The sequence below is a fragment of the Rhinopithecus bieti genome, unplaced genomic scaffold (genome assembly GCF_001698545.2).
Source record: "Rhinopithecus bieti isolate Rb0 unplaced genomic scaffold, ASM169854v2 scaffold_32014, whole genome shotgun sequence".
In the NCBI taxonomy this organism is placed as follows: domain Eukaryota; kingdom Metazoa; phylum Chordata; class Mammalia; order Primates; family Cercopithecidae; genus Rhinopithecus; species Rhinopithecus bieti.
The window spans coordinates 252,599-264,842 of record NW_016813639.1 but is presented as its reverse complement, the minus strand read 5'-3'; the positions used below and the strand labels follow the sequence as shown (position 1 = coordinate 264,842).

The following is a 12,244-nucleotide window of genomic DNA, read 5'->3' as shown; positions in this document are numbered from 1 at the left end:
AAAAAAAAAAAAAAAAGATAAGAAAAAAGAGTACCATGAGAACATGAACGGATAGTTGGGATTACAAGCACAAGCCACCACATCCAACATGCATGGAGTCTTCACTTTCACTGTTCTCCTGATGCAGCATAAGGGGGTACAAAAGTTTTACCTTCTTTCTGTTTATACGTTGGAACACAGTACCTCCCCTCTTTTTCTTTTGATGTAAACAGAATATTTTTATAACTTTCCTAGAAGACTTCTAACAAAGTGAAGGCCTTTTGGGAATAGTAGCACCCACTAATAAAGAGAAACCAACCCATCAATCTTCAAATGAATGGAGAGAACTTCTTAGTTCAATGAATGAACACAACTGTCTTAAAATGAGGAAGCTAAGAGTCAATAAATTTAGGCTGGACTGCTTTTCCTTTCTTTGCACCCAATACCAATACTTTGGGTGTTGTAACTTAAAATCCAAAATTATTTAAATTGGAAGTTTGGTTAGAACACTCTTACAAAATTCTTTAATAAATACTATGTTTTACTTTAAAATACAGCAACACTAAAATACTATGATAAAATAGAGTTTGCCATTTCTAAGTTATTTTAGTCAATATTTAACCTTTTTGAGAAAAAAATAAAAGATCAAGAATAAATATGCCACGGGCATCAATCTTATAGAATTTGTGATACAGAGGAACTTTTAAAATTACTACATCCAATAAAATTAGCTTAGCTGATCTGTCAACCATGAACTGAGCAAAAAAGAAAAAGGCTTGGTTCAAGCAGCATAAAATATTTGTGAAAAATACAAATAGTAGTTTAACAATAAAATCTAAAAGATGGAGGGGACCTTAATCATTAGTAACACAGTGTGCTATACAAATAAAGCTGTACAAGAGTATCTAGACAACAGCAGTGCCCTCCTGTAATAGCTCCAACTCCCTTCTATTGTATTCTTTCTTTAGCAATGGGTTTGCTAAACTGCAAAACCCTCCATTAAGTCTTTGGGGGGAGTTTTCTGATTTAGGACTGGCTTCCTGAGTTCCTTCTCTTCAGAATATTCGGAGTCAGACATCAGACCTGTATAGCTGGCTATATAGTCCTAAATTTTCTCTTTTCTTCCCTTGTCCTGAAATTAAGCATATAAGCCCATAATATGTTAAGGTTTTATTGCTTGCCAGGAAGACAGATGGGTGCAACAACAATAAGTAATGGAGGGTTATAAGAGTTCTAAGAATTAGCCATTTAAATGTCTCAAAACTCAACTGGATATTTTACATATAAGCAGAATACTGAATGGGACGATCCTCTTTAGCAAGGACAAATCATGTTGTCTTTACATTGTACAATTCAATAATAAAGAAGTCAGGATTAAAGTATTTCAGAGCAACTTATTTTTTATCTATTGTGACATGGAAAGAGTATTCAGTTGGGAATCAGAAGACCTGGTCTAAATCTGGTTTTACTATCTTGATTGATGATCCTGGATTAAGTCACAAAACCTCACTGGACCTCAGTTTATCTGAAAAACGAGGGTGTTGGGTAAGATCAGGAAGCTGTAGGATCACTACTCTGCTTTCATGTAAGACTGAATTCCTGAAAAAGGCTTCCAAACAAACTGTACTAGATCCTTTTAAACTCTAAAATTTCTTGATACCAGGATTGTAAATCAACTACTGGTATGCAGCAGCACATTGTTCATCTATATGTAGTTACTGTATGAGTACATGAGTACATGTAGCTCACTTCTGGTTTTCAGTGACCAGTAATGTGAGTCCAAGAAGGAAATGTGACAACAGTCCTCTTGCTAGAAACTTCAGTGGGACACGAGAATCTGAAATTACACTGAATTACACAGAAAAAGCAAATTAGCTACTTTTTGTTTTAAACCCTGAACTTATCGGTTTGTATCAAACATTTCTCCCCAATGTGCAAACTACAATTAAAGATCACTGAATCACTAAACGTAAACATCTTTCTGAACATAAAACACCAAGCAACAAATGACAGAAACTCGGCTGATATTACAGACTTTTTTGCCTAAAAATTCCACAACAGGATCTTTTTTGTAAGTTAAACTCTGAACTTTTCATTACATTTGATCTTTTTATCACAAGTGATTATAGAGCTTCTGATTATCTGGAATGATAAAACTGAGGTATTTTCTAGGCTAGTATATTTTCATAAGTGTCTTAGGCTGCATAAAAGCAGTACTCTAAGATCTCTCACAAACATTTTACACAGCCATGTAGAAAATTTCAAGGACAGAAAAATAAATGTCACTTAATTTTGTGTATGCCAAGTAGGTTTTTAATAATTGATCCTCAAATAATAGAAAGTAAACAGCTATACTCTACATAACTCCCAACCTAACAGTTTATTTACTGAATTGAGGGTTGCTAATCTTTCTTCAGTATATCAAAGAGTACTTAACAAAAAACAAAATAACAATCCAATCTAAATCCTTCATCCTGGGTAAGGAGTAGAATAGAAGGGAGGGGTTATGTGCCAAATACTTTTAATAACTTTTAATAAATAAGTGGACTCACCTATTATTTTCACAGCAACCTTAAAGTTTTTCTTTTTTCTTTTTTTCTTTTTTGAGGTAAATATCCCTTCTTACACATGCAGAAAGTGAGGTAAAAATTAACTTGCTCAAAGTTACTCAGCCAATAATTGGTGGAGCTGGGGTACAAACAGGCAGTCTGGCTCAAGTTTGAGCTCTCTGCCACTGTCACATTACTCCACAGCCTCTGTTTAATATAAGATCACAACTAAAATAAGAGCAGCTATTCAAAAGGTGAATTATATAACCCTTACAACAATATTAAAAAGCAACTGGAATTGTAAAACAATGTGTATTGAAGGGCATAAAATTGTGCTGTCAAGTGTAAATCTAAGAAGTTCTGTAAGTACAAATCTGACAGACAATTTCAATACACAATCTAATAAAATATTGTATGCCCACGTCAGAGGAATAACACTAACTCTTGAAAGATTAAGAACAGTATAATTAGAAACTTCTACTGATCTTAAGACCTAGTCTGATCTGTCTGAACTTGAAATCTGCCTCTTTCTAATTCCCTTCCGTACCCTATTCGGAACTACTTTATTTCTGCCAAATTCCAAAATTCCAAATTTATTGATCACGTGTGTCTTTTTCACAGCACTTAAGAAGTTTCCAGAAGAACTTTAACTTGTATAGCTCAAAACACCTGTAGTGTAGGCCAATAAATCGATAAGCTTGAAAAAAAAACAAAAAACAAAAAGACGGGATAAAATGGAAGAAAGAAAAAATCATTCTAAGCAATGAAATAGGAACAGAAAGGCAATGATGAGTGTAACAATTTATGATTATAGTAACAATTTACTACGTGATCAATTTATGAGGCCTTATGAAGGTTTCTCAGCACATCAGCTGATGAGACGACTAATAAATATCCTGAGTCCAAGATGTTCTACATAATTAATCCTCTTGGCAAAGAACAAGAACCAGGGAAAATCGCAAGGAAGAAATGCACAAATGACATGCATGTGGAGTGAGGCAGGGATGTTATGTAGGTTACTACGAGGATGACACACTGGCATGTGAAGGGTTTCTGGGCGCCACCAGCTCGTTGCAGCACCAACGAGGTTGTGGTTGTTTACACCACGTCGCCTGGAAAAAAGCTGGCAAGCTTCAAGTGGACTATTAAGTTAATAATATTGAGGGGAAAGAAGAGCAACGCAACTGAACATCTGGATGAGCAGATCGCTGCCTAGGCCCCGAGGCAGCTGACTTAAGTCCAGATCATTCTCCCTTACGGTCTATGCGCACAAAGGACCAACTGCTTTAGGTCAGTCCGCCGCCTCCTGCTACCCCAATTACCGTGGCCTTAATTTCAGGACAGCTAAGGCCAGAGGATGGGGTGAAGGCAGGGGAGGAGCCCCGGGAAGGGTCAATGTCTGCGCCCCGGAGAAGGCTGACCTCCCAGGTCAGGCCCCGGACGGCGCGACCACAGGAACTCCGAGCCCACAGCCGCGCCCCCGCAGCCGGATTCCGAGCGCGGCGCCTCCCTCCTTACCCTGCTACTCCACCACCACCTCTGTCTCTGTCTCCGCCGTCGCCAACACCGCCCCCCCTCAGGCCCCTCACAACGACGCAGTCTGCAGCCAGCTGCCTCGCGGCGGAACTCCACCCCACCCCACCTCGCCCTTGCTTTCGCTCGCCCTTTTAGGGGGCTTTCCCCGCTCCTTCCACTTTCCATCGCGCTGAAGCCCCCTGCCCAGAGCTCGGCTTTGCTACCTGGATCCGCTTCTTGTGTCTCCTGCGTTCCGCCATGTTGGCCGCTCCGCCCGGTTCCCTCTGACGTGGAACGAGGAGGGGGGCGGTGGAAACCTCGCGAGAGCGCGCCCCGAGGCCCGTTATGTAACCCGCCGGCTGGCGCCCGGGGGGTGAGGAGGTCGGCCGTCCAGCTGGGCCTGCAGTCCTTAGCGGTGCTTTCTCTGCCCTCTTCCCTCCGCTCCTGTTGTGCGGGAACTGGAGAATCGTTAGGACCTGGGGGAAGCGGAGAAGTGGATCGGAGAACAGGAGGGCTGGGAAGAGACCTGGTGTCTCAAACCTGACTGAGCATCTGAATCACCTGAGAAGCTATTAAAATGCAGTTTCCCCGACCCCACCCCCTCAGAGTCAGAGACTGTGCGTTTAGGGTGCGGCCTTTCTCAGAGGGATCGACTGAGACCTACCGAATCCTAGAAGTCTTTACCTGAGGCAGTTCCTGCAATGTACTGTGTATTTCATGACATTCCAGGTAAAAGATGACACGACCGAGACCGCTGAGTGGCAGAGATACGAACTGACTTGTCTAAGGCTCCACAGGTGGTAGATGGCAGAGCCAAGACCTGAGCCAATTATCTTTTCCCCTGCACTGTGCGGGGTAATACAGCTCGTTTAAAACAAGCTGGAGTCTCCATTCCGTTTTCCGCGTCGCTTCTCACAACTCACCGTTAGAATCCAGAAGTAAGAGAATCCAGGGAAGCGTAAGGAAGATGAATAGGACAAAGATTCTAAGAAGGTGGGAAGGAAGAAGGCTGCAGTCTATTTCAGGTCTGGTGAATTTCAATCACTGTAGCCTTTATTGTTATTTTGGAGCCACCTAGATCAAAAGACAAGGAGCTTAAATTGCTGATAAGTGCTTAGATAGAAATTCCCATGACTGACTTTATGGAAATCTTTAAAGCGTTTTTAATTGTAGAAAATTGGGAAAATTCAGAAAAGAAAGATGTTCTTTCTTTCTTGTCTTTTTTTTTTTTTTTGAGACTGAGTCTCCCTCTGTATTGCCCAAGCTGGAGTGCAGTGGCTCAATCTCGGCTCACTGCATCACCGAACTCCTCAACTGATCTCCCTCTTCAGCCTCCTGAGTAGCTGGGACTACAGGCATGCACCACCACACCTGGCTAATTTTTATCTTTTTTTTTTTGTGGAGATGGAGTTTTCTTATGTTTACGAGGCCGGTCTTGAACTCCTGGGCTCAAACAATCCACCTGTCTCTGTCTCCTAAGTAACTGGAACTACAGGCGTGAGCCATTGTGACCGTTCAGTTTATTTTCTTATAGTATTTATTCCGACTTTGTGTGTGTGTGCATGTGTGTTTGTGTTTGTATTTTTTCGTGTTTCCCAAATGGAGATCATATGCAATATGGCAGCTGCTTTTTTCATTTAATGTTAGGTTGTAAACGTTTATTATACCATTAAACATTTTTTCCAGGTTTCCCATATTATATATCTAACCTAAGAGCAATTAAATGTGTAAGTAAGGCAAATTGCAGCATCTTGATGCCTAATTTTTTAATAAAGTAAGATTGCTGAAATTTTTTTCTTTTGGACTATGCAGTTCTGGTCTCAAGAGAGTCATTTAATTCCTTTCTCCTCTATAATCTATAATTTGGGTGTGTGTATAGTCAGAGATGGGGTGAGAAAGAAGTAATTATTCTTGCCAATTAACCCAAAACATGATATAGAAAATGAAATGTCTTTATTTCCTTCAATCCCTCTACCCACCTAGAATGATCAATCTGTTTTGTGCTGTTTTATGTGGAGAACACTGGACCATTTTATATAGACCTGGTCTATAAATGAAAATATTATTGCATTCAGTAGGTATTGAGTGCCTACTAGATAGATGTCAAATGTTAGGTTAGGACTATGGTGGGAAATAAAAATCCTTTATGGACAATGACTCACCCTCAAGTTACTGCCTTACTGTTTTCTTCAGCAGAGCTTTAATTTAGTGTCCTCTTGTTCTCACCATCATTCACTCCTTAAGACTACAACAATTTACCTCCACCATCCAGTAAGAATTATTTTACCTTCTCTCAGCTAGCATCTTACTCAGTATTTGACAATGTTGACTGTTCTTCTTTACTTCTTTTCCTTCTTTGGCATGTATATCAACTTCTTTCCCATTTCTCTTTGGCTTCTCTCCTTTTACCCAATTCTCAAATGTTCCTGGCCATCGTTTTTATATGTTCACCTTCCTCTTGTCTCTTCTATTTGTGCATTCTGTTTACAGATTAATTCCAGAATATTGCATTCATGTTTAATTCCAGATTTCTTCTGAATATTTCCACTGGATGTCCAACTAAAAATCACCATTTCCCCAGCAAAACCTGCCTCTTTTATTATAAAACCCAAATAACCGCATCGTTGTTCACTCAAATACTAATGCTAGAAACCTTGGATGTATCCCAACCATGCCTTTCTGCCAGTCAGTCACCAATCCTGTTGATTCTACAGCTGAGATATTTGGAATTTTTCCCTCCCTCATCATTCCCAACGCTATTGCCTTGTTCAAATCTTCATCATTACCTATGTGAACTAGTATTGCAATGGCCTCCTAATTGTTCTCCTCAATTCTATGCTCTTTATACTCCAGACCTTCTATTCCTTTGTTAAAAATCCTTCCATGACTCCTCATTGTGTATAGCAGCATGAATGATGGCTAATGTTCACACATATAACCTCAGATTTCTGGGTCAAATTTTCGGTCTCCTTTCCATTTAATATTTATATAAAAATAGCTCAAATCATCTTCCCAGCAAACCATCTGTATCATTGATGGTGGTAGTAAGGAGTTTCTCCTAGCCACTTCTAGTTCCAACTTGGTTTTGAATTTGCAATTTTACTCTTATTATTTGACTGTTATTTCTCTCCCAAACGAGGATTTTTTTGTTGTTGTTGTTGCTGAAGACAGTTTCTTGCTCTGTCGCCTAGGTAGGAATGCAGTGGTGCAATTTTGGCTCACTGCAACCTCCGCCTCCCGAGTTCAAGGGATTCTCCCACCTCAGCCTCCTGAATAGCTGGGACCACAGGTCGTGCCAACACGCCCACCTAAATTTTTAAATTTTTTGTAAAGACGGGTTTCTCCATGTTGCCCAGGCTGGTTTCTGACTCCTGGGCTCAAGCAGTCTGCCTGCCTCAGCCTCTCAAAGTGCTGTGACTACAGGCATGAGCCACCACACTTGGCCCCTGTTTTCTTTTGCCAAAGCAAAACTATTAGTTACAAGATGAGTTATATTTATTCATTTATTTAACAAATGTTTATTGAGGGCTTATTATGTGCCAGTCCACGTTCTAGACACTGAGGATATACTAGTGTTCAGGAGGCAAACATCCTGCCCTTGTGGAGCTTATATTTTGGGAAGAAGAGAACAGACTGTAAAATACAAGAAAGCAGATTATATGGTACAATTGTCCATCAGCATTGGCTGGGGATTACTTGCAGGACCCCTGTCAAAAACCTGGAACAGTGAATGACAGTGAGTAAATCAGGATTAGTTCTAGATTTTTGATGCTTAAATCTGCAGATGCTTAAGTTCCTCATATAAAATGATACAGTATTTGCATATAACCTATGCACATTCTCCTGTATACTTTAGATCATCTCTAGATTACTTATAGTACCTAATACAATGTAAATGCTATGTAAATAGTTTTTATACTATATAACTTTAAAATTTGCATTATTTTTATTGTGGTATTGTTATTTTCTGTTAGTTTTTTTCCCCAAGTATTTTCAATCGGTTGAATCAGCAGACGTGGACCCTCGGATAGGGAGGGCCCAGTATATGTTAAAAGCCTTAGGAGAGAAACAAAGCAGGGTAAAGGGACTGCTTGCAGTGGGAAGGAAGGTGTAATTGTAAGTTAAATGGTCAGGGCAGTCCTCTTTGAGGAGATTCACTTTGACCAAAAAAGGCATGAAGAAGAAGAGGGAGCAAGTCCAGTGGGTATCCTAGGAAACCGTACTTAAAGTGGAGTGAAGAGGACAAAAGTCCAGAGGTGGGAGAGTGCAGGTGTGTTTGAGGAATAAATAGTATGGAGGTCAGTAGCTGAAGCAGATTCAATAGAGGAAGGGGAGTAGGGGATAAGATCAGAGGGAAATGGAGCTAGATTGTATAGGGTTTTGTAGGCCATAAAATGAAGGCTTCAGAGGGTGTGCCACGATGGATTAGGGTTAGAAAAATGGCTTAAAATGACTTCTTTTTAGAAAGGATCCTGATTGCTGTGTTGTGAATAGACTGTGAGAGGAGATACAGGGATAGAAGTGGGGATTTAGTAGGTTGTTGTGGCAAACAGGTGAGAGATGATGGTGGCTTAGACTTGGGTGTTTGCTATAGAGGCAGTGGGATGTCTTAGATTCTGGTTATATTTTGAAGGTAGAGTCAATGAGATTCTGAATATGAGGGAAAGAGAGGAATCAAGGATAACTCCAAGATTTTTGGTTTTACCAACCAGAAGAATGGAATTGTAACTTACTAAAATGAGAAACATAAGAGTGAAAGAAGTTTGGCATGAGAATATAGAAATTTGGTTTTTGGTGTGTTAATGTGAACAAGCCTAATGGACATCCAAGAGGAAATGTGGGTTGCACAGCCAACTATATGAGAAGTAAAGTTCAGGGAGAAGTCTTGGCTGGAGGTATAAATTTGGGAGTTGAATGGAATCAGAATATATCACCCCCCAAATATGCCACTTTGGCATAAGGATAATTTTGATCTGAAGGCAATTGAGAAAATCAGACACGGCAAGAGCTCTCTGTCCTTATCTGCCTAAAAGAGCATAAATTCTCACAAAGGTGTCCCCATTCTTCTCCCATACCAAGACAAGGAAAATACCCCTTATCACCAGGAATGGAGACAGCACCAAGATGAGTCTGCACGAAGAAACCTTACTATCATCCTTATCTACCATTAGTTTCCCCTGTATTTTTACCTTCTCACAGTTTACCACCTCTATAAGCCCAAACCCCCTTTTCTTTTTTTAGTTACTTCTCCTCAATTTATCACCCTTCGTTAAGATGGCATATAAGCCCCGAAGTCTAACCACTTCTTTGATTTTTCACTTATTTTCCATGAAGCCTTCATGAATGGTAAAAATATTAACATCAAGTAAAATTGGTATGCTTTTCTTCTGTTAATCTGTCTTTTGTCAGTTTAATTCATAGGCCTCAGGTATAGAACCTAACAGGATAGGGAAATGTTTTTCTTCCCCTACAGTTATCAGTGCATAGATGGTATTTAAGTCCAAGAACCTGAGGGATCACTTGCCTCCCCCCACCCTCCAGAACATCTCACAGGCTTCTGCTTTTCATCCCACCTCTCTAATCCTTTCTTCTCAATCTTTCTTTCTGGGTTCTCCTCTTCCACTCTTCCTTCCAATGTTAGAATGCTGATAGCTTTCCTATCTATTTATATGCTTTAATCCATAACATAGAGCCCACAACTTAAATAAGGAATATTAGGTATTGATATCTAGGAGTTCCTTGGCCATCCCTGTAGGCCCTCCTCATGTTCTTTCCTACTGCTTCTGACTGCCTGCCTACTTTTCTTCACTCACTCTAGAATACTGCCCACCCTTCTGAATCTCTTCTCTTTGCCCCTGGGCTGTCACTTCTCCCTAGGGTTGCCTCTGAAATTCAGAATTTTCCTTGCTTTATACAGTAGACAAATTGGGCTCTTTATTCTCTATTGGATTCCTTTGGACATGTTTTTGTAAATTAAGAGATTCATTACCATGTTGTACTAAACAAAGCATTCCCCAATCTAGATCTCTTTCTGGAGGACTGATGAATAGGTAGGAACTTGAAAAATTCAGTTTCCTGGGAACTTCCATCTCAGTAAGTGGAAGGGGATAATATAGAAATGTATTCCTATTGATCAGACTTATGCAAGCTGGGAGCTGATAGGTTTAGTTTTTTGTTCTAAATAATACTTTCTCTGGGTCCATTTTATATGTTAAACATATATATGTGACAAAATCAAAGGGAAAATTCTGGGGAACTAGAGCAAATAACGGACAGACATTTTTTGGATGTCGTTTGTATAAAAGCATATTAGAATATGTAGTTAATGTTAGTGATTTAATGTTATCACAAAGAAAAAATAAATTTAAAATAGATCTAATATAAAATGTAATGTCTAATATTATTTAAGAGGTAAATTAATATTTTAAAATAAGTTGATATTTCCACTCAAGAAATGGCGTAAATTTAGCTAGGCATGGTGGCATGTGCCTGTAGTCCCAGCTACAGGGAGGCTGAGGTGGGAGTATTGCTTGACCCCAGGAGTTTGAGGCTGCAGTGAGCTGTGTTTGTGTCACTGCGCTCCAGCCTGGGGGACAAAGCAAAACTTCATCTCTTAAGAAAAGAAAAAAAATAAATGGCATAAATAAGACAATAAGTATATACCATTGAAAAATAAACACAAGCACTGTTTTGAAAAAGTGTAACAAATTTTAACTTGCTAATATTAGACTAAGAATATATAAAAACAGTCACTTCATCTTCTTAATTAAAATGGTAATTATTTTGTCATTTTGAACAGAAAAGGTAGTGTGAAGGACCATGTGCCACGTTGGGCCTGCCTGAATAACTGCCAGACCCTACAGGACTAACCAGCTCGGGGAATCTCTACCTTTGGAGAGCCACGAGGCCACCATGACAACTTTGAGTTCAGTAGATTCCTAGGGGAGCTGTGATCCAATTGCCAGGAAGCCAGGATCAGAAAGTTCTTGCCAGCACTGCTACTATTGCCTCCTACTCTCACAAAGATCAAGACTGCACGCTAGAGTGATGCTGTGGAAAAACCATCTCCATGACCTTGCTGGGCGGCAGCAGCGGGAAGATGGCCTCCTCTTCACATTTGTCCTCCTGATATTCTACCAGTGCATCTAATTAGAACTGGAACTCTAGTTGAGGGAGTCTGGGAAATGAAGACTAGCTTTCCATCTTTTGCTGTGTGCCAGTTGACCATATCTAATATCACTGTCTTCTTTCTTAGGGTAACCACTTCACTCCTACCTTTTCGCCTTCCTAAAGAACCACTGTGAGACCACTCTTCTCCTGTCACTCCCCTACCTCACCATGTATGCTTCCCACACCCACGTTGTTTTCTTTTTTCTTTTTTTTCTTTTTTTTTTTGCTTCTCCTTCCCACCTGGCCTATCCTTCAAGGGTCAGGTTAACATGTTACCGCCACAATGGAAGCTTCTCTGACTTATTTCTTCAGCAAACTCAATTGACCCTTTTTCTGGGCTCCTACAACATTTTGTAAAAATCACTGCTATAGTACATATAATTGACATCATAAGTTGTTGTTTTTCTTTCTGCCAGACTGTGAGCCTTTCAAAGGCAGGTACTATGTTTTAGTTTTCTGTTCTCAATGTCTAGTCCAGGGTCTGGCTCAGAGTGAATAAATGTTGATGGAGTGAATAATAAATGATGAAAATGGCATAATCTTAATCCTCTGGAGCTTTAGTAAGTGAGGGAAACGTATTTATAAGGCAGACAAAATTCTACTGGGAAGTCTTCATCATATCCCAAAGGCTCTATTTTCTATATAGTCCTCTGTGGAATTTACAGACAACCAATTTGACAAGAGGCTCCCCTAGATTTGGTTGAGGAAGCCCTTCCCTGTGAAAGAAGAGAGATTCTGTGAATTAGTCATTTGCCTAGTTTCTTGTAAGTGTAGACTTACCTGAGAACAGAGACATGTAAGCATCCACCTCTCAACCTATCTCCAATCTAGCAATTTGAGAGGAAGTATAGGGTTTGGCAAAGCTAAATCTCCAAAACGAAAACCTCTTGGGCAAGTAAAGGCAGCTAAACCTCGTAAGTTGTTAGTATACGCAGACTTTGTTTCTGTGCAAGCCCATCTATTAAGATGGACAGGCATGATGGCTCATGCCTGTAATTCCAGCTTCTTGGGAGGTTGAAGAGGGAGAATCT

The 12,244-nt window shown here is 40.0% G+C and overlaps 1 protein-coding gene and 1 long non-coding RNA gene across 2 annotated transcripts in view; one reads left to right on the top strand and one right to left on the bottom strand.

Annotated features, from left to right (window-relative positions):
- SEC62 (SEC62 preprotein translocation factor) overlaps positions 1 to 4,390 on the bottom strand; it is a 32,468-nt gene extending 28,078 nt beyond the window's left edge. Inside the window, exon 1 of the mRNA XM_017848806.1 lies at positions 4,268 to 4,390. Within this exon, the coding sequence (XP_017704295.1) occupies positions 4,268 to 4,303 (36 nt within the window). The 5' untranslated portion in view covers positions 4,304 to 4,390. The remainder of the gene's footprint in view (positions 1 to 4,267) is intronic.
- A 122-nt stretch (positions 4,391 to 4,512) lies between these two features.
- LOC108513146 (uncharacterized) lies at positions 4,513 to 11,747 on the top strand. Its single transcript, XR_001880802.1, has 2 exons — positions 4,513 to 5,068; positions 10,843 to 11,747. It is a non-coding gene; the product is annotated as an uncharacterized LOC108513146 (long non-coding RNA).
- The last annotated feature ends 497 nt before the right edge of the window (positions 11,748 to 12,244 follow it).